Below are 25,971 nucleotides of genomic sequence, written 5' to 3'. Positions count from 1 at the left end.
AAATCCTGGTGCCTGTGCAGTTCTTAGCCATGTTTACGAATGTCTGACACAGATAAGCCCCTGCTGCAGCCTCATACCTTGTGACTCACTACAAAGGGTCTGGTATGTAACCTTAGGGGGAAACATGCCATCCCTTTTTTTTTTTTATTTGTGTGTGCGGGCGGGAGTGGATGTCAGCTTCTGGTACAACAGTGCATTGGGGACCTGCCTGCAGCCAGTGGCGTCACTAGGGTTGGTGTCACCTGGTGCAGTAAAACATGGTTTCACCACCCCCCCCCTTAATGATAAAACAAAACCTATTCCCCCTTATATCAGATGTCCCTATCAGAGTACCCATTTACATCAGGAGTCCTCATCAGAGTGCCTCTTTACATCATGACTACTCATCAGAGTGCCTCTTTACATCAAGGTCCCATCAGTGCATTTCTTTACATCAGGTGTCCCCATCAGAGTGCCCCTTTACATTAGGGTCCCAATCAGAGTACCCCCTTGCATTAGGGTCCCCATCAGAATGCCCCCTTACATCAAGTGTACCTATCAGAGTGCCCCTTACATCAAGGTCCCCATCAGAATGCCCCCTTACATCAAGGTCCCCATCAGAGTGCCACCTTACATCAGGTGTCCTCATCAGAGTGCCCCCTGACATCAGGTGCCCCATCGGAGTGCCCCCTTACATCAGGTGCCCCATCAGAGTGACCCCTTGCACCAGGGTCCCCATTAGAGTGCCTCCTTATATCAGTTGTCCACATCAGAGTGCCCCCTTACATCAAGTGTCCCCATCAGACTGCCCCCTTAAATCAGTGTCCCTAATTGCGTCCCCTCCCTACAGCAACTGTCTTCATCAGAGTTTCCCCATTCATATAATTAGTCATCCCCTTCAGAGTTCCCCCTTACATCCGGTGTCCTCATCAGAGTGTCCCCTTACATCCGGTGTCCTCATCAGAGTGCCCCCTTACATCAGCTGTCCCCATCAGATTGCCCCCTTACATCAGCTGTCCCCATCAGATTGCCCCCTTACATCAGCTGTCCCCATCAGAGTGCCCCCTTACATCAAGTGTCCTCATCAGAGTGCCCCCTTACATCATCTGTCCCCATCAGAGTGCCCCCTTACATCAAGTGTCCTCATCAGAGTGCCCCCTTACATCATCTGTCCCCATCAGAGTGCCCCCTTACATCAAGTGTCCTCATCAGAGTGCCCCCTTACATCAGCTGTCCCCATCAGAGTGCCCCCTTAAATCAGTGTCCCTAATTGCATCCCCTCCCTACATCAACTGTCTTAATCAGAGTTTCCCCATTCATATATCAGTTATCCCCTTTAGAGTGCCCCCTTACATCCGGTGTCCTCATCAGAGTGCCCCCTTACATCCGGCGTCCTCCTCAGAGTGCCCCCTTACATCCGGTGTCCTCATCAGAGTGTCCCCTTACATCCAGAGTCCTCCTCAGAGTGCCCCCTTACATCCGGCGTCCTCCTCAGAGTGCCCCCTTACATCCGGCGTCCTCCTCAGAGTGCCCCCTTACATCCGGCGTCCTCCTCAGAGTGCCCCCTTACATCCGGCGTCCTCCTCAGAGTGCCCCCTTACATCCGGCGTCCTCCTCAGAGTGCCCCCTTACATCCGGCGTCCTCCTCAGAGTGCCCCCTTACATCCGGCGTCCTCCTCAGAGTGCCCCCTTACATCCGGCGTCCTCCTCAGAGTGCCCCCTTACATCTGATGTCCTCATCAGAGTTCCCCCTTACATCAACTGTCTGCATCAGACTGGCTCATGCATCAGTGGATACACTCTCAGAGACCTGAGGGGACACAGCTAAAACCTGGGGGGTGCGCAGCCCTCCCCAACACCCCCCTAGATCCAGCCCTGCTAAGGAGGAAAGCTCTTCATGAAGTTGGATGTCCTAAGTAAACCATTCCAGTCCAGGAGAGGATCCGGCACAACTGTACAAGACTGAAGAGTTCCCCTCGAAGTATAACCACGCATTGTTGCATGCGGCTGCACATTATGTTTTTCCCGTGGCCCTGAACATTTGGATAAATACAATCATTTGTATCCTAGAGTTTGTATAAGAGTTTATTTTCTGTGAAAGGACCATTTTCCACTGTCAGATGTTGTGCTTTAAATAATAATGATTTTCAGCGTGACAATGAAAAACGGGAACATTGTGTCGCTCTCGTAAATACGGTCTGAGACGGGGTAATTGCCCTCAGATGTCACCGCCATGGAATACAATGCGCTCATTGTGCTCCGTGTCTGCAAACCGCGGGAGTCAACCTCTCTGCTTCTTGTTTGCTGCAATTGTAGTTTTGGGTAGATCTCAGGTCCGGCAGGTCCGTTAATGATGCTTCTCGATATTTAGACCGGAGAACCGATTTAGTATTTACCGAGCCTGCCAACATTTCACAGCCAGAGCCGTAGGAGGCCGAAAAATGAACATGACATTTATATTAATAAAATATATATTATCATCCTGTAATTACTGCGACTCCGGAAATAAACTCCACGGCCGCTGTTATTTGTAGTCCTAACCGACTATTCTCAATTATGAAACCGATCGAAACACAGGGGCGACCTCCAGGGATAAAAAGGGGCTTATTAAAGAGGACCTGTCACAAATATTGCCCCCAGACTAACACCTAAATGTAAAAATGTTTACAGATGGCGGCCATTAGCGCGAAACTCAGATTTTTACTGACAACTGAACTCTGCAATGCACCAAACCAGGGGCGGACTGACAACTCATGGGGCCCCCGGGCAATAGGGGATCATGGGGCCCCTTTGTCTTTGCCCAAACTCAAAAAAGCCTATGAAAAAGGTACCAGGGGCATCTCATCTGACCCCCTACTGACCTCGGGCCCTCGAGCAGTGCCCAAGTTTCCAAATGGTCAGTCCGCCCCTGGACCAAACTGATCGAATTTTAATACAACTGCTCCGTTCTTAACCCTTTAATCCGTTCATTGACAGCGCTGAGCAAACTATTGGCGCTATATAAATACTGCATAATAATAATAATTATTATTATTATACAGTATTTATATAATGCCAAAAAGTTTGCTCAGCGCTGCACATTATAGCGGGGGACAGAACATGAGACAATACAGTAACAATACAATACATGAGGGGTTCGAGGGCCCTGCTCCTTGGAGCTTACAATCCAGGAGGGAGGGGAAGGTGGTACAGGAGGAAGTGGCTGTGGGGGATGGAGTGGTAGGAGGAGTGGAGGAGATCAGCTGTTAGGTGAGGGTGGGGTAGGCTTCCCTGCAGAGATGGGTTTTCAGGGTGCGCCTAAAGGTGAGGAGGGTAGTTGACAGTCTGATGGATTGGGGTAGCGAGTTCCAGAGGATGGGGGAAGACCTGGAGAAATCCTGCAGTCAGGCGTGGGCGGAGGAGGAGACCAGGGAGCTAGAGAGTAGGAGGTCTTGTGAGGAGCGAAGAGTACGGGTAGAGTGGTATTTGGGTATCAGGTCGGTGAGGTAGTTTGGGGCAGCGTTATGAATGGCTTTGTATACCAATGTTAGTAGTTTGAATTTAATGCGTTGGGCAATCGGAAGCCAGTGAAGGGATTGGCAGAGGGGGGTGGCGGATACGGAGCGGTTAGTGAGGTGGATGAGTCTAGCCACTGAGTTCAAGATAGACTGAAGCGGGGAGAGTTTAGTAGTGTCTGGGGTTAGGAACAAACATATAATTGGTGGAGCTTTTTTTTTTTGTTTTTTTTTTGTGCGCACATTTTTACCAATAAGAACAATAAGAATTTAGCGAGCGCTTACAGTAGCAGCTAGAGCACCAAAAAGGAACCACAAACCTTCTCAATGTACAATGTAAATAAAAAAGTGCAGCGCTAAAACAGTAAGAATCCAAATAATAGTAATAAAAGCTATAAGAACAACATGACATGAGGTATTTCCGTCAGTACAAACAAACTCTGGTATAAGTGATACGATCGTCCAGATAAAGTGCAATTAAATATATAGCTAAAGTGCCAAAGGTGGTAGTATGTATATATGGTGACAGTGACAGTCCCCAAAGGTTATTAACAGATGAAAAACTTCTATATCCCGGTGTGGACTAGTAGTACTCCGGTGACATGCGACAAATGGAAAGATTGCCCACTCACTGGAAGCGCAATCTTAATGCGCATTGATCAAATAAGCCAGAAACGGAGGTCCCCTTTAAGGTACAGCCTGGTACGAGATCCCCTCCTTTATGGATATGGATGTTAGAGATGTCAATCAGAGGGCCCCTTTAACGGGTATACTGCAATAGGGTCTGGTCATAGGCTTCCCTCCTCTGGTCCGGATGGATCACCTGGGGTCCTTTGGTTTTGTGTTCACCAGGGGCGGACTGACAACTCATGGGGCCCCCGGGCAATAGGGGATCATGGGGCCCCTGTGTCCTTGCCCAAACTCAAAAAAGCCTATGAAAAAGGTACCAGGGGCATCTGCTTTCCTATTTGTGACCAATAAATCTGTGAAAAGTGTGGCGGCATTTGTATTCAATACTGGAGTCAATACTGTGTAGGACCCCCTTTGGCTGCAATTCCAGCTGCAAGTCTTTTTGGGGATGTCTCTCCCAGCTTTGCACACCTAGAGAGGAATATTTCTGCCCATTCTTCTTTGCAGAATGGCTCAAGCTCTGTCAGATTGGATGGAGAGCGTCTGGGAACAGCAATTTTCAAGTCTTGCCACAGATTCTCCATTGGGTTTGGGTCTGGACTGTGACTGGGCCATTTTAACAGATGAAGATGCTTTGATCTAAACCATTCCATTGTAGATCTGGCTGGATGTTTCGGGTCTTTGTCCTGCTAGAAGGGGAACCTTCGCCCCGGTCTCAAGTCTTTTGCAGACTCTAACAGGTTTTCTTCTAAGATTGCCCTGTATTTGTCTCCATCCATCTTCCCATCAACTCTGTCCAGTTTCCCTGTCCCTGCTGAAGAAAAGCATCCCCACCACATGATGCTTCCACCACCATGATTCACAGTGGGGATGGTGTATTCAGGGTGATGTACAGTGTTAGTTTTCCGCCACACATAGCATTTTGCTTTACATTTTGGTCTCGTTCTTCCACATGTTTGCTGTGACCTCCACGTGTCTTCTCACAAACTGAAAACAGGACTTTCTTCCAATGGCTTTCTTCTTGCCACTCTTCCATAAAGGCCAGATTTGTGGCGTACACGACTAATAGTTGTCCTGTGAACAGATTCCCCCACCTGAGCTGTGGATCTCTGCAGCTCCTTCAAAGTTCCCATGGGCATCTTGGCTGCTTCTCTGATGAATGCACTCCTTGCCCGACCTGTCAGTTTAGGTGAATGGCCATGTCTTGGTACGTTTGCAGTTGTGCCGTACTCTTTCCATTTTCGGGTTATGGATTGAACAGTGCTCCGTGAGATGTTCGAAGCTTGGCATATTTTATATAACTTCACCCTGCTTTAAACTTCTCCACAACTTTATTCCTGACCTGTCTTGTGTTACTTGGCCTTCATGATGCTGTTTGTTCACTAATGTTCTCTAACAAACCTCTGAGGGCTTCACAGAACAGCTATATTTATACTGAGATCACATGACACACAGGTGGACTCTATTTACTAATTATGTGACTTCTGAAGGCAATTGGTTCCACTAGATTTTAGTTAGGGGTATCAGAGTAATGCAAATGCCGCCACACTTTTCACATATTTATTTGTAAAAATGTTGAAAACCATTTCTCATTTTCCTTCCACTTCACAATGATGTGCCATTTTGTGTTGGCCTATCACATCCAATCCCAATAAAATATATTGACATTTTTTTTTGTAACATTTCTAGTGGTATGAATACTTTTTCAGAGCACTGTAAGGTACACAACATTACTGGAGGTGCAATTGTACGATCCGATGATATTGAAGGTGCCTTTTGAGTGTGTGACACTCTTTGATGGATCAATTTGATTGCACAGTTTGCAGCATTTTTTTGTTGCAGGGTTTGCTTCCATTATTTGTGACTTCAGAATCAGAATGAAGTTTCCTACTGATTAGTTTGTCTGAGGTTGGGTGGTTTTCTGAATGCCAGTATTGGGGGTTCCTGAAAGATTTCATTCTCTGTTATGATGGGTTGTAAATCTTGAATTATTTTTACATAGTTACACAGTTAGTCCTACTAAAAAAAAGGCAAAAGTCCATCCAGTTAAAAAAAATAAAAAATAAAAGTTATAATCCTATACCTGCCATTGATCCAGAGGAAGGCAAAAAACCCAGCAAAACATTTGTCTTGTTCCTTCTAGTGCTGGGTTGTATGTAGTTACTAGAGGTACATGGATGGTTGTTTGGGGGGGTTTTTTCTCTTTGTAGTGGAGTAGATTTTCTCCTCGGGTTTTCAGGGCTATGTTATCATCCTCACCAGTCCACAAATACACTGCTGAGGATGTTACACAGCTTATTGAATTCATTCTTACACATTTGGCTTTCAATAATGACATCTATCTTCAATGTCTGGGTACTGCTATGGGAAGAAAAATGGCACCCAATATGCACATTTATTTATGGCTGACCTGGAGTCCTGGGGGTTAGTATTTAGGGTCGATGTTAATCGATTAGTGTTGGAAATTAAAGTTAGTGTTATTGGAGTATGTTTAGTGTTAGGGTTAGTCATTGGGATCAGTGTTGGGGGTTAGTGTTAGTCATTGGTCTCAGTGTTGGGGGTTAGGGTTAGTCATTGGTCTCAGTGTTGGGAGTTAGTGTTAGTCATTGGTCTCAGTGTTGGGGGTTAGTGTTAGTCATTGGTCTCAATATTGGGGGTTAGTGTTAGTCATTGGTCTCAGTGTTGGGGGTTAGTGTTAGTCATTGGCCTCACTATTGGGGGTTAATGTTAGTCATTGGCCTCAGTGTTGAGGGTTAGTATTAGTAATTGGTCTTAGTGTTGGGTGTTAGTGTTAATCAAGTGTCTCACTGTTGGGGGTTAGTGTTAGTCATTGGTCTCCATGTTGGGGGTTAGTGTTAGTCATTGGGCTCAGTGTTGGGGGTTAGTGTTAGTCATCGGGCTCAGTGTTGGGGGTTAGTGTTAGTCATTGATCTCAGTGTTGGGGGTTAGTGTTAGTCAAGTGTCTCAGTGTTGAGGGTTAGTGTTAGTCATTGGTCTCCGTGTTGGTGGTTAGTGTTAGCCATTGGTCTCAGTATTGGGGCCTAGTGCTAGTCATTAGTCTCAGTGTTGAGGGTTAGTGTTAGTCATTGGTCTCCGTGTTGGTGGTTAGTGTTAGCCATTGGTCTCAGTGTTGGGTGTTAGTGTTAGTCATTGGTCTCAGTGTTGGGGGTTAGTGTTAGTCATTGGTCTCAGTGTTGTGGGTCAGTGTTAGTCATTGGTCTCGGTGTTGAGGGTTAGTGTTAGTCATTAGTCTCAGTATTGGGGGTTAATGTTAGTCATTGGTCTCAGTGTTGGGGGTTAGTGTTAATCATTAGGACTAGTGTTGGATTTGTGCTATTGGAGTAGGGCTAGTGGTAGGGCCATGTCATACTAGCACATTTTCGACATTTGTACAGACCTTTATTTTTATATCCTGTAGCGATTTGTAGCTGGATACATCATTGCTGCTTTAGCTGGATGCAATGCTATTCTGTGCAGCTTTGGATATCACGAACACCTACTGACCCCCGGTTCACATCTATGCGGCCGCGCGGGCTTCATTTTGCGCAGTCACGAGAGCCCATTCATTTGAATGGACTCCCATTCCCATGACAAGCAGGGAAGAAGTCCCTGCACTTCTTTGGAAAACGCAGCCCGCACAGGAACCTCGGTTTCCAGTACGGTTGCGTTTTCCAGTGCGGGCGGCGTGCCATTAGAACTCATGGCACCCGCCCGCGGGTCCGCAATTCTCTGTGCGGGTGGTGCGGCTGCACGGATTTTCGAGCAGATCCACAGCGGCACCACCCGCATAGATGTGAACCGGGGGTGAAGTTGGAAATTCTGCAACTTGCTCCAAGTGCTGCAAACAGTCAATTGCCCAGCAACAAAAACACTCGGGAGAGCCATTCTGTAGCTCAAATCTCTCCCAGAAAATGGTCATTGTGACACGGCCCCTAGGGTTAGTGTTAGTGGTTAGGGTGTTAGCAGAGTAAAGTGGTTGTAAACCCTTCCATTTACCCAGTGAAGTGACTGGCCTCAGGCAATACACAGAGATGAAACGAATCCTCCTACACAAGTTGTACCTGTTTATCTAGCCCTCTCCCCTCCACATCTGTTCAAGGTCCAGAATTTGCAAAGCTTTTCTGAGCTTCAGAAGGCAGGAGGCTGGGAACTGGTGCTACAGATTGAACATCATGGAGGAAAGATGAGTGTAATCTGAGACCTGAGTGGAGGGAATGGACACCCACGCCCCTCTACACAGTCTCATAGGGAAACATGCACATATGAGGCTGTCAATCACCTGCTGTCTGCTAGACCATCTCATGGGAATGCAAGGTGTCAGAATAGACTGTCAGAAGTGACTCATGCAGATAGCATAGAAATGACAGCGCAGACAGAAATCACACTAGGGGCTTTAGACTGAGGCAAGTGTATACTATAGAAGGATATGCTTTGTTCATTTTTCATTTAGTTTACAACCAAGTGTAATCTGAGACCTGAGTGAAGGGAAAGGACATACCCCCTCTACACAGTTTTATAAGGAAACATGCACAGCTGAGGCTGTCACACACCTACTGTGTGCTGGAGGGAGGTTAGATCATCTCCTGAGATTTTCTGGTGTTGGCATAGACTGTCAGAAAGACTCATACAGGTAGCAAAAGAATGACAGAGTAGACAGAAATCACACTAGGTGCTTTAGACTGAGGCAAGTGCACACTACAGAAGGATATGCTTTGTTCATTTTTCATTTGGTTTACAACCAAGTGTAATCTGAGACCTGAGTGAAGGGAAAGGACACAACCCCTCTACACAGTTTTATAAGGAATCATACACAGCTGAGGCTGTCACACACCTGCTGTATGCTGGAGGGAGGCTAGACCATCTCCTGAGATATTCTGGTGTTGGCATAGACCAGGGGTCTGCAACCTTTCAGACATAAAGAGCCACTTGGACCCGTTTCCGAGAGGGAAATAAAGACTGGGAGCCGCAAAACCATTGCAACATTTAAAACAAATCCGACACTGCATATATTGCAAAAAGCGCTCTGGTCATGAAGGGGGTTTAAGGGCCCAGTAAGCAAAGGGTTAATCAGGGCCACAGTGTATCATCATAATCACAATCATAGCCTTAGGTCAGTGGTGGGCAACTTTTTTTTTCAACTGAGCCAAATCTCGCCAAAACCACGATTGAAATTTATTTTGAGAGAAACATTTTTAAAACTGAAAATACATCCCCCATATAGTAATTCATCCCCCATATAGTAATTCATCCCCCCATAGTAATTCATCCCCCATATAGCAATTCATCCCCCCTATAGTAATTCATCCCCCATATAGTAATTCATCCCCCCTATAGTAATTCATCCCCCCTATAGTAATTCATCCCTCCTATAGTAATTCATCCCCCATAGTAATTCATCCCCCATATAGTAATTCATCCCCCATAGTAATTCATCCCCCATATAGTAATTAATTCATCCCCCATAGTAATTAATTCATCCCCCATAGTAATTCATCCCCCATATAGTAATTCATCCCCCATAGTAATACATCCCCCATAGTAATTCATCCCCCCTATAGTAATACATCCCCCATATAGTAATTCATCCCCCATAGTAATTCATCCCCCATATAGTAATTCATCCCCCATATAGTAATTCATCCCCCCTATAGTAATTCATTCCCCCTGTGTCAATTCACTTACCTTTGCTCCGCGCGTTCCTCTAGCTGTGTTCCCGCGCCGTTCCGGTCTTCAGGGCGGACTGTGAGAGGAGAGGAGTTTGTCACGCTGCCCCGCCTACATCCTGACAGCCAATGTTTGGAGGAGGGAGGGGAGCGGGCGCCCGGCACATAGAAAAGCTGCATTAAAAGAGCCGCGGCTTGCCGACCCTATTGCCTGTCACCTGGTGGGCAGTGTGCTCCGGAGCCGCAGGAAAGGTGAAAAAGAGCCGCATGCGGCTCCGGAGCCGCGGGTTGCCGACACCCGGCATAGACTGTCATAAAGACTCATACAGGTAGCAGAAGAATGACAGAGCAGACAGAAATCACACTAGGTGCTTTAGACTGAGGCAAGTGTACACCATAGAAGGATATGCTTTGTTCATCTTAGAGATTTACAATCAAGTGTAATCTGAGACCTGAGTGAAGGTAAAGGACACACCCATGCACAAATGAGACTGTCAATCACCTTCTGTGTGTTGGAGGGGGGCTGGTATTGTCTGACGTCGCCATAGACTGTCAGGAGAGATACATGCAGGTAGCAGCAGAATGGGAGAGGAGAAAGAAATCACATTATGTGCTTTAGATTGAGGCAAGTACACACTACAGAAGGATACGCTTTGTTTATTTTTCATTCAAACACTTTAACACTGTTGGTGTGCTGCCTTCATCTTTATTTATTAGTCGAGTTAAATCCTTTGTCACCCGGTGATGAGAGAATGGTAGGGAAGAGGTCCTTGACCCTACAGCATACGGCACAGCAGCATCAGATCCGGGTTTTAGGCAACATTTGGGACAGCACATGACTATTGCACCATAGATAGGCTTGTCCACTCCTACTTCCACCATTACCTATCCATACCACTCCCCACCCCCTTAACCAAATAAACTTTACAAAAAAAACATGACACCATTTGGAGTAAATGGCCAACATGGCCTTTTATTAACAACTTCACATTTAACATACATCAACCGTTCCTTAACGGAAACCAAAGAATTGTTGTTGGTCTTCAAAGGCACCCACAAACGATCCAAAATGCACCTGCGGACAACCCTATACACTAGGCCTCCAGCCGCAACCAACCAGCTCGGAGACAACCATACCGTCCGCAGTGCAGCACCACCACCTTCCAGTTAAACCTTGGTTAACTGGGAATGTCCCCGGGCATCCCATACCACCGATGGGTCCCACACCATTGTTTTACCTTCCAAGATGAGAACCGCCTCCAAAGACCAACAACCGCCCGCGAACCAACAGAAAAAAAACCCTTTCCAACTGGTGTTCTTTTTTTTTTTTCTCTTCTTACCTGCCCCCGGACGAGACCCTATACCCAACCAAACAGGGAGGGCGGGAGGGAAGCTCAGGTCCTTGCACACGTCCAGCTCCACTGACGCCCCTTCTACAGAACCCCCCACCCTAAGGTGCCACAGACCCCTCCTACACTCCACATCTGCCAATCCTATAATTCCCCAATCAATTCCCCACCCCCTGGAGCTAAATTTAACCCTTTTCGTTCCCTACACCACTCTGGGCCTAGTCATGTATGCCCTGCGCTATTTCCATTCTTCCCTATTCGCTACGGGCATTTCTATACTGCACAAGGTTAACTGAGAACCCCTGTGTGCTTAGTAATTGAGCTCAATACACCATTTTGCCCACTAAGTCAGGGGGTTACTTTGCATCCCCCGAAAACATAGCGTAACCACTTGATTTTACCTCCCTTTTGAACAAATTCTAGGAGTATTGCAAATTCATATGTCCTTGAATGAATAAAAAGAATAAATGAATTAAATAAAACAAGTTTGTCTAGAAATCAACAACACCCACGAGTCAGAACTATGACATCTGGTCACATATCAGCACATTTTGTATACTTCATTAGCAAATGTTTCGCAGGGCAGAACTATTAGAACTCTTCAATTATAAAATGTTATGGGCTACTTCAGCTTCATGCAATAAAGTATATATGTGAACGCTCGCATCAGAGAAAACAGTTCCGATTCACTTGGCAAGCCTATAGAAAATGACACCCTATGGCTTTATCTCGGAAGATTGTCACCCGTGTTAATTATTCGTAAGTAAGAAATTACATGCCAACTGGCACCGAGTCCAAGAACTCGTGTGTTCCCTGGAAGAGTTCCATGTTCCTTGGCAGTGCTCAAGTGAGACTTTTGGAAACAAGCGACAGTGAGTCTCTATACTGGACATATGGCTCGGGATGCTACTGTTTATTGATTGACAAGAACATTCCCAAGTGCCTATCTGTCTAATAAAAATAATGCAAATCAAAATGGAAAATGGAAGAGTTGATGGTGCTTGACAGGAGACTGACGGCTGTATGGTATGGCTATGGTTTCAATACAGTAATTGTAAAAATATGTTTTCTCACTTACATAGTCAACTAAGTTGAAGAAAATAAGTCACGTGTTCATCAACTTCAACATTGTGACATATTCTGCCGTTATGGTCCAGAGGAAGGGAAAACAAATATGCCTCGGTAACTGTGACCAGAGAAAAAAGAGAAAAAAAATGGCCGTGTTGCAGAGACGCCCAGTATTGGTGGATTTTGCATACGGAGCAATTAGAGAGCTCTTGTAGCAATGATAGAATGTATTTTATTGTTGTTCTATTAACCACTTCCAGTCCGGACACTTTCACCCCCTTCCAGTCCAGACACTTTCACCCCCTTCCAGTCCAGACACTTTCCCTCCCTTCCAGTCCAGACACTTTCACCCACTTCCAGTCCGGACACTTTCACCAGTTCCAGTCCGGACACTTTCACCCACTTCCAGTCCGGACACTTTCCCCCCTTTCCAGTCCGGACACTTTCCCCCCCTTCCAGTCCGGACGCTTTCACCCCCTTCCAGTCCGGACGCTTTCACCCCCTTCCAGTCCGGACACTTTCCCCCCCTTCCAGTCCGGACACTTTCCCCCCCTTCCAGTCCGGACACTTTCCCCCCCTTCCAGTCCGGACACTTTCCCCCCTTCCAGTCCAGACACTTTCACCCCCTTCCAGTCCAGACACTTTCACCCCCTTCCAGTCCGGACACATTCACCCCCTTCCAGTCCGGACACTTTCACCCCCTTCCAGTCCGGACACTTTCCCCTCTTCCAGTCCGGACACTTTCCCCCCCTTCCAGTCCGGACACTTTCCCCCCCTTCCAGTCTGGACACTTTCCCCCCCTTCCAGTCTGGACACTTTCCCCCCCTTCCAGTCTGGACACTTCCCCCCCCCCCTCCAGTCCGGACACTTTCCCCCCCTTCCAGTCCGGACACTTTCACCCCCTTTCAGTCTGGACACTTTCACCCCCTTTCAGTCTGGACACTTTCACCCCCTTCCAGTCCGGACACTTTCACCCCCTTTCAGTCTGGACACTTTCACCCCCTTCCAGTCCGGACACTTTCCCCCCCTTCCAGTCCGGACACTCTACCCCCCTTCCAGTCCGGACACTTTCACCCCCTTTTCAGTCCGGACACTTTCCCCCCCTTCCAGTCCGGACACTTCCCCCCCCCCTTCCTGTCCGGACACTTTCACCCCCTTCCAGTCCGGACACCTTCCCCCCCTTCCAATCCGGACACTTTTTCCCCCCTTCCAGTCCGGACACTTTTACTCCCTTCCAGTCTGGACACTCCCCCCCCCTCCAGTCCGGACACTTTCCCCCCCTTCCAGTCCGGACACTTTCCCCCCTTCCAGTCCGGACACTTTCCCCCCTTCCAGTCCAGACACTTTCCCCCCTTCCAGTCCGGACACTTACCCCTCTTCCAGTCCGGACACTTTCCCCTCTTCCAGTCCGGACACTTTCCCCCCCTTCCAGTCTGGACACTTTCACCCCCTTTCAGTCTGGACACTTTCACCCCCTTCCATTCCGGACACTTTCCCCCCCTTCCAGTCCGGACACTCTACCCCCCTTCCAGTCCGGACACTTTCCCCCCTTCCAGTCCGGACACTTACCCCTCTTCCAGTCCGGACACTTTCCCCTCTTCCAGTCCGGACACTTTCCCCCCCTTCCAGTCTGGACACTTTCACCCCCTTTCAGTCTGGACACTTTCACCCCCTTCCATTCCGGACACTTTCCCCCCCTTCCAGTCCGGACACTCTACCCCCCTTCCAGTCCGGACACTTTCACCCCCTTTTCAGTCCGGACACTTTCCCCCCCTTCCAGTCCGGACACTTCCCCCCCCCCTTCCTGTCCGGACACTTTCACCCCCTTCCAGTCCGGACACCTTCCCCCCCTTCCAATCCGGACACTTTTTCCCCCCTTCCAGTCCGGACACTTTCCCCCCCTTCCTGTCCAGGCCAATTTTCAGCTTTCAGCGCTATCACACTTTGAATGACAACTGCACGGTCATGCAACACTGTACCCATATGAATTTTTTAGCATTTTTTTGAGACAGATAAAGCTTTATTTTGGTGGTATTTATTCACCACTGGGATTTTTATTTTATTTGCTATGTAAATTAAAAAGTGCAAAAATTTTGAAAAAAAAGTGTTTTTCTTATAGAATTCTGCAAATAAATAATCATAAATCTTGGCCAAAATGTATTCCATTATATTTTTAGTAAACAAAATATCCCAAATTAGTTTATAACCAAAAATTATAATTTTTCAACTTTCTTTTACTTTTTTATATTATTTTTTATTTATTATTTTTTTTTTTTACATACTGTCATCCTAGCAGTACAGTGTCACCATGGTGACACTGTACTACTTGTGGGGGGGGTGAGAAAGATTTTTTTTTTTTTTGTACACTGATTGCTTTTAAACCCATAAAGGCTGTAAAAGCAATCATTTCTCCTTCTCTCTGGCTGCATCCTTGCAGCCATTGAGAACTACTGAGTGAGCTGTGATTGGTCACAGCTCGTCACATGGTACAAGGCTGTTGTGAATAGCCCTGTACCATGTGATCTCTGTGATCATTCACAGATTTCACATGTAGTAAGCAATGATGTCAGAAGTGACATCTTGCTTACTACTCTGCATGTGATTACTGATTGGCCAATCGATGATCACATGATCGGGACCTCGTACAGAGGTCCCATCCAACAATTGGTGTTCCACTGTGTCCGGAGGACACAGCGGGCACCGTATCGCGGTGCTGCGTGCTCCCAGGGAGCGCACACAAGCAGGGTGCAGGGAGGCCGTTTTTATACAATGGCCGGACGGGAGGTGGTTAAAACACCATTTTTTTAAACATTTGGCACCCTCCTAGAGTAAGGTAGGTTGTTAGACAAATTTAGTAGGCATCTCGTAGTCAGTGGAGCAGTAATTGATTATTCAAGCCTGCTCAGTTACATAGTTACATAGTTAGTCTGGCTGAAAAAAGACAAAAGTCTATCCAGTTCAACCATAGAAAAAAAAAGTTATAATCCTACACCCACACTTGATCCAGAGGAAGGCAAAAAACCCCAGCAAAGCACGATCCAATTTGCTACTGCTGAGAAAAATTTCCTTCCTGATCCCCCGAGAGGCAATCGGATATTCCCTGGTTCAACTTTACGTATAAATGTTAGTATCCAGTTATATTCAGTGTCTCACGGGCTGCTGTTCCCATTGCTTCCCCCTGTATTCTAGAGGATTCTAGAATTATAGTGGGAGAGGGAACCTGAATATTTATGGGACTCCAGCCTATTCCTGGGGAGGTCGGACCAGTAGGTGGTGGGGGGGGGACCATAAATAGTCTGGGGCCTGAGACAGGAGCAGCAGAGTTCCTGAGTCCAATCTTGTTCGAGGAGACCCCTGCGCAGGCAGGATTACTGGAGTGCTATCTGGAAGACATCGAGGTCTCAGCTGAGGCTTTATCTGGGGGGCCTATTCGAAAAGCCTAGTCTTGGAGTCTTTTTTGGGTCTGGAGAAGATCACTGGAGAGTGCTAAGAGAAATTTGGGGGAAAGGTGTCCAGTTGTCCCATGGTGGTATGAATCCATATCTCCCTCACTGGAAAGTGCCCATATCGAAAAGAGGCAACCGATTATGTGGCCGTGTGAGTAAATGACCCTTGGGCTGGAAGTTAGTGTTACGGTGTGCAGCTTTTGGACCTTTGAGATAAGTCCTAGCTACCTGTCAGCCTTAAAGATTCTATGGAACATTTTTGTGCAGTTCCGAAAGCTAAAGAAGAGTCCTCAAAGTGTTCAGTTCTTTGGTTATGGGGTATCCCATGCTCTCTTTACCCCACCCAAGTTCATTGTTCCAGTAAAACCCTAAAAAACACCCCTAGAATGTTCCTTTGAGCCAGAAAAGAGTGAGGAAAATGTTCTGGGCCTGGCTGTGTGTGTACTAACTTGGGGGAAAAACATCACTAGCGGCTCCCTAGGGGCTCTCTACATACACAAAGTACAAAATGAGAAACATTTATTAATAGTCTAGAAGACTTGCTTCCTCTTTGGCAGAAAATATACATGTTGAATTCACAGTCAAGATAGAGATGTGATAGGTGACCACTTCAACAGATTGTGAACTTCAAACATAAAATATGAACAAAGCACATCCTTCTATAGTGTGTGCTTGTTTCAATCTAGAGCACTAAGTGTCATTTCTGTATGCTGCCTCCTTCCTCTGCTATCAGCATGAGTCACTTCTGACTTGCGTTCCTGACACCAAAAGAAAAAGGTGGCAGGGTGGAGCTCCAGCACATAACCTGTGATTGACAGCGTCTCAATCCAGAGCATTAAGTGTCATTTCTGTCTGCTGCCTCCTTCCTCTGCTATCAGCATGAGTCACTTCTGACCGGCGTTACAAGCCGTCTCAGTTTATTTTTTGCCATCTGTGTCCCACTGGGGAGAATTCTCTTCACTCCCTGTCCCATAGCCAAAACACAAAGTGAGAAAATCCTTGCACGTTAAGGGAATTCCTCGGGGGCCCCCAGGTCACCAGTGTCCCCCATTGAAGAATTTCCCCTCTATTACTTTTCTGGGGAAAAACGAAAATGTGAAGTTTCTCATGCGTTCTCTCTCTCTCTCTCTCTGATCAGTGTTTATAAACAATGCTAATTTGCATATCTGTATCCCCATCTGACCAGTTTATAAACAATGCTGCTTTGTGTGACTCTATCTTCCATCTGTTCAGTGTTTATAAACAATGTTACTCTCTCTCTCTCTCTCCCTCTCATCTGATCAGTGTTCATAAACAATGCTACTTTGCATCTCTCTATCTCCCATCTGACCAGTTTATAAACAATGCTTCTTTGTATCTCTCTATCTTCCATCTGTTCAGTGTTTATAAACAATGTTACTTTGTATTTCTCTCTCTCCCATCTGATTGATGTTTATAAACAATGTTACTTTGTATTTCTCTCTCTCCCATCTGATTGATGTTTATAAACAATGCTACTTTGTATCTCTCTATCTTCATCTGTTCAGTGTTTATAAACAATGTTACTTTGTATTTCTCTCTCTCTCATTTGATTGGTGTTTATAAACAATGCTACTTTGTATCTCTCTATCTTTCATCTGTTCATTGTTTATAAACAATGCTCCTTTGTATCTTTCTATCTTTCAGCTGTTCATTGTTTATAAACAATGCTACTTTGTATCTTTCTATCTTCCATCTGTTCAGTGTTTATAAACAATGTTACTTTGTATCTATCTATCTCTCTCTCCCATGTGATTGATGTTTATAAACAATGCTACTTTGTATCTCCCTAGCTCCCATTTGACAAGTGTTTATAAACATGGTGCATTTTATTGCAGGAAGGTGAAATCACTACAACCATCTATGAACAGTCCGTGTTCTGGGTTCCTGCTCAAGAGCCAATACAAGACCGAGAATTCATGAGGAATTCCAGAATCTCTGAAATATGTAACAACGCATCCATGCACTGGATTTATCCTTCCTCAGGAACAGGTATGATGGGAAGGGCTGAGCAACATTAAAAGATTTTATTTCTCAAAAATGTTGGTGAAAATCAGGGGATGTCTGATCCATTGTTTGCATCCCCCCCCCCCCCACATTCCCTTCTTATACTTACCTGAGCCCAATCTTGATCCAGCATTGTGCACCAGAGCAGCAGCTCTCTCCTTTCTCATAGGCTCAGAGTCAGCAGCTGGAGCTATTGGCTCCCACTGTTGTCAGTCACAGCCAATTGGGAAGGAGTGGGGGCAGGGAGGGACTGAGCCATGCCATGTTTGTCACACACAGAGCGTAGCTCGGAAGTGAGCCCACATGAATGCCCCCATAGCAAACAGCTTGGAGCTAGAAGTGCCGGCGGAGACCCGAGAATGATCAGGGCTGCTGTATGCAAAACCATTACACAGAGCGGGTAAGTATAATATTTTTGTTATTTTTTTTTTTAATGTAGCATTTCTCCTGCCCCTGGAGGCAGGTGGAGTACCCCAGAGACAGGGAGGGTTAGCATCAGGGTGTAGCCTCAGGCCATAGTGGAAAATGAGTACAGATAGGCGCCGGTAACAAGAAAAGGAGTTTATTGGCTCTCGCTCAAAACTCTGGGGGGACAAAGGAACAGGACACCCCTGCACTAGCAGACTCTCGAAAAGGGGACAAAAGCACTTACAGTCTTTATAAACAATCTTTGTGTGTAGGAGCGCTGAACCTTATGGAGATGTGGTATAATGTATTGGGTGGTTTGCAGTCCTAGGGGCTGCTCATCAGCAATTTTGGGGTCTAACTGGACTCCCAGATGAGTTTACTAAAATTTTGAAAACATAGCAGTACCATACCTGCTTGTATTGTCCTTTAAAAGATTTTATTTTGCAACAGCCATCGTGTTTCAGGGGCTCAGTAGACCCCTTCTTGGCCCTCCAACCCTATAACTTTACAATCGAGTACCGACTGGGGAAGCAAAACGCCAACGAGGATAGGTTGTCCCAGCAAGCCAAGTTGGAGAAGTAACCCTCTGAACCAACCAGCCCCAAGCAGACCCATTTGAAGGTCTCTCCGGGTCTGGCGGGTGTTACACAATGGGGGAGCCTTGTGATGAACTGTCCCTTTGTGATATTTTTCCCTTTCTGTTCCAGTTTTCTCCCCTTTGTAAAGCTGTTTATGTTTCACAGACATTGTACACTGTTTGTTTAGGGTAATTTGAACTTGTAGTATTTCACTTCTATAGAGTTCCTACTGTATTGTTGGTTGTAGGGTTTGTTGTGGGTGGGGAAAACCTGGTGCCAGGCTGTCTGGTGGGGTTGAAGCTGTATATACTGAACTGTGTTTAATAAAGAGTCATTCATTTTCACCCTACACGAAGTTCCGAATCGTGGTTTGGGAGAGCAGGGAAGGGAGTTTTGAGCTCTAATTCCTGCCTTGGCAGAGCACTGGAAGACTTGACGGAAAAGGGGACCGTTGGCTGAGACGCATCGCTCCGCACGAGGAAGCCCAGGCGGAACGGTTCCGCTGCACCCTCCATCAGGGCTAAAGGCTAGATGATCAGGAAAATACAAGAATTCGTCAAATATATATATATATATATATATATATATATATACACTTTTTTGAGCTAAAATGGCACATACCATTGCTCAAATGAGACGTATAAAAAAAAAATTTGTTTTTATTAAGGCGACAAATGATGAAGAGGGAGTGCTTAGCCCCCGAAACATGTTGGCTGTTACAAAATAAAATCTTTTAAAGGGCTATGCAAGCTGGGTTGGCACTCCCATTCTTTCAAAACTTTACAGTCTTCACAGGAATCGAATCTTGAAGCCAATTTGGCATTCTGTGACTGTAGCTCCTTACTGTAAGGCATTTATTATACCAGCTGCCAAAACCCTGGGGGGAAGACACCATACTCCAGTGCGGTCCCAGCTTCACATCTTAGCTTCTCCAGTCCCTCAACACATTTGGATGTTGTCCATCACCAGGCTGGACCTGAAACTCAGGCCTTGCCTAGCTGTATGGCTGTATGGCTGCCCTCTCAGGCAACCAAGCTTATCCCTCCCCTCGCAGGTGGCCCAGGGAAGAAATGACTTCCCAAGGTCACTCCTAGAATATATATATATATATATAGTGCCTTGAAATTCATACCCCTTGAAACTATTTACATTTTGTCATGTTACAACCAAAACCGTCAATGTATTTTATTGGGATTTGATGTGATAGACCAACACAAAGTGGCACATAATTGTGAAGTGGAAGGAAAATGATAAATGGCTTTCAACATTTGTGACCAATAAATCTGTGAAAAGTGTGGGGTGCATTTGTATTCAGCCCTCCAGAGTCAGTACTTTGTAGGACCCCCTTTCATTGCAATTCCAGCTGCAAGTCTTTTTGGGGATGTCTCTTTGCACATCTAGAGAGGGACATTTCTGCCCATTCTTCTTTGCAGAAGCTCTCAAGCTCTGTCAGATTGGATGGAGAGCGTCTGGGAACAGCAATTTTCAAGTCTTGCCACAGATTCTCAACTGGATTCAGGTCTGGACTGTGACTGGGCCATTCTAACACATGAAGATGCTTTGATCTAAACCATTCCATTGTAGCTCTGCCTGGATGTTTCAGGTCGTTGTCCTGCTGGAAGGTGAACCTCCGCCACAGTCTCAAGTATTTTGCAGACTCTAACAGGTTTTCTTCTAAGATTGCACTGTATTTGGCTCCATCCATCTTCCCATCAACTTAGACCAGCTTCCTTGTCCCTGCTGAAGAAAAGCATCCCCCCAACTAGATGCTGCCACCAACATGTTTCACAGTGGGGATGATGTGTTAAGGGTGATGTGCAGGGTTAGTTTTTTGCCACACATACCAATTTGCTTTTAGGCCAAAAAGTTCCCTTTTGGTATCACCTGACCAGAGCACTTTCTTCCATATGTTTGCTGTGTGCTCCACATGGCTTCCCGCAAACTGCAAATGGGACTTCTTATGGCTTTCTTTCAATAATGGCTTTCTTCTTGCCACTCTTCCATAAAGGCCAGATTTGTGGAGTGCAATAATAGTTGTCCTGTGGACAGATTCTTCCATCTGAGCTGTGGATCTCTGCAGCTCCTCCATAGTTACCATGGGCCTATTGGCTGCTTCCCTTGGTAGGTTTGCAGTTTTGCCATACTCTTTCTCCATACTCAGGGCTTCACAGAACAGCTGTATTTATACTGACCACCAATGGGCTAACGTTAGCAGGGGTTCGTTGAGACCTGAAGCTTATTACAAGGTTTTCTTTGGGGTAAAATGGTTGAATAAGGATGCTCTAGCCTAAGCCAAGGCTCAAGAGAGAGAACAGGCTATGTAGACATCCTCTATGGGCTGGAGCGCAGGAGCAGAAGAACCCTCTGGAAAGGTGCCCCAAGTATTTATCATCTCCCCAAACCTTATCTTTGAAAAAGACTTTGGAGATTGGTTGGGTTAGGTAAATATTCATAATCCAAACATTTTCCTCTCATGCTAACTATTGGAACCTCATAAACAGTACCAGATTGAAGCAATCAACACATTGAACTTAGGAGAACAAGTAGGGCCCCTTCTCTTCTCCATCTACACCTCCTCCCTTGGCCAACTCATACACTCTGACGGCTTCAACTACCACCTCTATGCTGACGACACACAAATCTATCTCTCAACCCCCCACCTCACCCCCTCGATCTCCGCCCGAATCACACACCTACTGAGCGACATAACAGACTGGATGTCTCTCCACTTCCTTAAACTGAACCTCTCCAAAACCGAGTTTCTTGTCTTCCCCCCAGCCTGGACACCACCCCCCATTGACTTCTCCATCACATCCAACAACGCCACCATCAAACCCGCCCCGCAGGCCAGAGTACTTGGTGTCATTCTGGACTCCAACCTATCCTTCCAGCCCCAAGTCCAATCTTTAACAAACTCGTGCAGACTCCACCTCCGCAACATCGCCAAAATCTGCACGTTCCTGAACCCCAGAAACCACTAAACAACTCATCCACTCCCTCATCATATCACGACTCGACTACTGCAACTCCCTCCTCACTGGCCTGCCTCGCCGCTGGCTATCCCCGCTTCAGTCCATCCTGAATACGGCTGCCAGACTCATTCACCTTTCTAACCGCTCCGTTTCTGCCACCCCCCTCTGCCAATCCCTCCACTGGCTTCCAATTGAGCAATGGATCAAATTCAAAATCCTAACGCTGACGTACAAAGCTGTCCACCATACTGCCCTGAACTACATCACTGACCTAATATCAAAGTATCGCCCAGCACGCACACTCCGCTCCTCACAAGACCTCCTTCTCTCTAGTTCCCTGGTCTCCTCCTCCCATGCTCGCCTCCAGGACTTCTCCAGGGTGTCACCCATCCTCTGGAACTCCCTGCCCCAACCCATCAGATTATCACCTACTCTCCTCTCCTTTAGGCACACCCTGAAAACCCATCTCTTCAGGGAAGCCTACCCCACCCCCTGCTAACTTGCCGACCTCCTCCACTCTTCCTACCACTCCATCCCCCACAGCTATCTCCTCCTGTGCCACCACCCCTCCCTCCTAGATTGTAAGCTCGAAAGAGCAGGGCCCTCAATCCCCTCATGTTTTGCATTGTATTGGTATTGTTCTGTCACATGTTCTGTCCCCCTTTGTAATGTACAGCGCTGAGCAAACTATTGGCGCTTTATAAATACTGTATAATAATAATAATGTAAACAAAGTTCATTACAGCCTAGCTGCACAACACACTCAGTGTAATTGATGACACTCCAGCTTAGGGCAGGACCCCTCCTCCTGTAACTGCAGCAAGGTTCCCAAACTTTCTTCTCTCTGGCTGATCACCTGACCATTTTACTGGCTGTAGCTTCAAGTAAATGAATCATTTTTAAGACTTATTTCCGCACTTTTAAGTTTAAGAATTCCCATTCCCGAGTCTCTCAGTTGTTTTATTAAAAAGATCTTGCTTGCTAAATTGAAATGAATAATCGAAGAGGAGAAACCAATAAAAGATTCAAAATACTTCTCTTTTTTAGCTCCCAAATTTCAAGACTTTGAAGATGAAGAAGATGATGGATCTATCTTACATCCAGACAGACCAGATCAGAGGGAAGATAAACAGAACAATAAGCGTCAAGTCAGATCACTGACTGAGGAGGACCAGCCTGTCAATGATTACGTAAGTCTTATTTCCATCCATTCTCTATGTAGAAGGATGGTGCCAATGTAGCAAGAGGGCTCAGCATGTCGGACAAAGGACAAAATTATGAGGTTACAGGTGCCCAACATGCGACCTACAGGCCACATGCGGACCATGGCTTTCTAAAATTGGCCAGTTTAAAGACAGAGGCTATTACTACACCCGTTGTCATCAATGCGTGGGGCTATTACTGATTCTATTGATGCCAGTGATTGGGTTATTACTGCATTCCCTGACACATGCTGGGGGTTATTAATGTATCCACTGTGAGCAATGCTGGGGGCTATTACTGCACCCATTGACACCAATGATATGGGGGTTACTATTGCATTCCCTGACACATGCTAGGGGTTATTAATGCATCCACTGTCAGCAATGCTGAGGATTATTACTGTGCCCATTGACACCAATGATGGGGGTTATTATTGCATTTACTGACACATGCTAGGGATTATTAATGCATCCACTGTCAGCAATGCTGAGGGTTACTGCTGCGCCCATTGACACCAATGATGGAGGTTATTATTGCATTCACTGACACATTCTGGGGATTATTAATGCATCCACTGTCAGCAATGCTGAGGGTTACTGCTGCGCCCATTGACACCAATGATGGGGGTTATTATTGCATTCACTGACACATGCTGGGGGTTATTAATGCATCCACTGTCAGCAATGCTGAGGGTTACTGCTGCGCCCATTGACACCAATGATGGGGGTTATTATTGCATTCACTGACACATGCTGGGGGTTATTAATGCATCCACTGACAGCAATGCTGAGGGTTACTGCTGCGCCCATTGACACCAATGATGGGGGTTATTATTGCATTCACTGACACATGCTGGGGGTTATTAATGCATCCACTGTCAGCAATGCTGAGGGTTACTGCTGCGCCCATTGACACCAATGATGGGGGTTATTATTGCATTCACTGACACATGCTGGGGGTTATTAATGCATCCACTGACAGCAATGCTGAGGGTTACTGCTGCGCCCATTGACACCAATGATATGGGGGTTATTATTGCATTCCCTGACACATGCTAGGGATTATTAATGCATCCACTGTCAGCAATGCTGAGGGTTACTGCTGTGCCCATTGACACCAATGATGGGGGTTATTATTGCATTCACTGACACATGCTGGGGGTTATTAATGCATCCACTGACAGCAATGCTGTGGGTCATCACTGCATCTATTGACACCAGTGATGGAGGTTATTATTGCATTCACTGACACATGCTGGGGGTTATTAATGCATCTGCTGACAGCAATGCTGAGGTTTATTATTGGTTCCATTGACACCAGTGCTGGGTGAGTTATTATTGTACCCACTGCCACATGCTTGGGGTTATTAACCACTCGCCACCATAAATATACCCAGGCACCATAATGTACCCATACATTGTAGTGCACATGAGCACTGGTGCGCCCCCTGGGGCCCGCAGCATCACAATACTGTTACTGCTGTGTCCGGTGGGCATTTCAATAGTAAGCAAGCTGTCATGAATGAAAGCCATTGATGATAGTTAAAATGATCGCTTATCACAGTGACAATCATTATTATAACCAAACACAGTGTTTAAAAAAAAAAAAAAAAGATTAATATTGTGTCACCGCTATTGAACTGAACTACTCTGATCACAGTATGTTAAAAGAAATTACAAAACTGAATAAAATATATATTTTTTCTTTTTCTAAAACATACTGCCACCAGTCAGTGTCCCTGATCACCACCACACCAGCCAAATTATGACGCTGTATTGCACCGGTGACAGTATGTAAAAACAAAACTGAAAAAAGTGATTTTTTTTTAAATTTAATTTATTCATTTTCCAAAAAATTGTGACAAAAAATTACAACTTAAAAAAAAAACACATTGACACATGCTGAGGGTTATTAGTGCATCCACTGACACTAATGCTGGGGGTTATTATTGCATTCACTGATTCCAGTGCTGGGGATTATTACTGCGCCTACTGACACCAATCTGGGGATTATTACTTTATCCACTAACACCAATGCTGGGGATTATGTTTGCATCCAATGACACCAGTCCTGGGGGTTATTATTGCATCCACTGGTTCTAATGCTTGGGGTATTACTGCTTTCACTGACACCAGTACTGGGGACTATTATTGTATCTACTGACACCAATGCTGGGGGTTATTACTTCATCCACTGGTTCTAGTGCTTGGGGTTTGTATTGCATTCACTGACACCAATACTGGGGGTTATTATTGTGTCCACTGACACAAAATCTGGAGGTTATTATAGCACTTACTGATACCAGGGCTGGAGGTATTTTTGCACCCACTGATACCAGTGCTTGGGATTATTGTTGCATCCACTGACCCCAGTGCTGGGCATTGTTTTGCATCTACTGACCCCAGTGCTGGGGTATTATTGCATCACTGATACCAGGGCTGGGGGTTATTCCTGCATCTACTGACACTAGTGCTGGGGTTTTTACTGCATCGACTGACACCAGTGCTGGGGGTTATTACTGCATCCACTGACACCAGTATTGGGGGTTGTTATTGCATCCACTGACCCCACTACCCTACATAGGCAAAGTAACAACTTTCAATAGCAAATTTGCATCTCTCTGGTTCACATGACTCAACTCTCCCCCATTCCCCTGATGGACTAATTGGGTTCCAGGCTGTTTACAGTCCATGCTTCCCCCCCACCCCCCAGAGTGATTATACACATGGACTGTGTTTTGCTACTGACGTGCGTTGCTGATTTTGCCTGATTGTTACATTGTTTGCCTATTTGCTGCTCTACAAGTTAATGTGAAACAATATGGAATACAAGAAAACACGAGTTATGTAAATGAAATGGTAACATGCTGGATTGAACGGTGTTACATTGTTTGTATTGAAAACGGGAAATCAAAAAAATGTTCAACCTAAAAAAATAGATAATATAGATGGAAAGATGATGATAGATAGATAGATAGATAGATAGATAGATAGATAGATAGATAGATAGATAATCAATGCAAGGAGCAGTTTTCCAACTGTCCCCCAATAAATTGGCTTTATTGTAGGGGAATTAAAAAAGGAAGGAGTGATGGAGGGAAGAATAAAAGGAAGGAGAAGTTCTGCTTTGCTACAGTATGCTGCGAGAGAGGGGAAA

General features: G+C 45.9%; 1 protein-coding gene across 1 annotated transcript in view; it reads left to right on the top strand.

Annotated features, from left to right (window-relative positions):
* TNMD (tenomodulin) overlaps positions 1–25,971 on the top strand; it is a 245,888-nt gene that overhangs the window by 153,615 nt on the left and 66,302 nt on the right. The window contains exons 5-6 of the mRNA XM_089656222.1: positions 17,486–17,639; positions 22,660–22,802. Coding sequence (XP_089512348.1) covers positions 17,486–17,639; positions 22,660–22,802 — 297 coding nt within the window. The remainder of the gene's footprint in view (positions 1–17,485; positions 17,640–22,659; positions 22,803–25,971) is intronic.

The sequence above is a fragment of the Staurois parvus genome, unplaced genomic scaffold (assembly GCF_062004578.1).
Source record: "Staurois parvus isolate SC_StPar_1 unplaced genomic scaffold, SC_StPar_1.0 ptg000896l, whole genome shotgun sequence".
Lineage (NCBI taxonomy): Eukaryota > Metazoa > Chordata > Amphibia > Anura > Ranidae > Staurois > Staurois parvus.
This window is presented reverse-complemented; position numbering and strand designations above follow the sequence as displayed.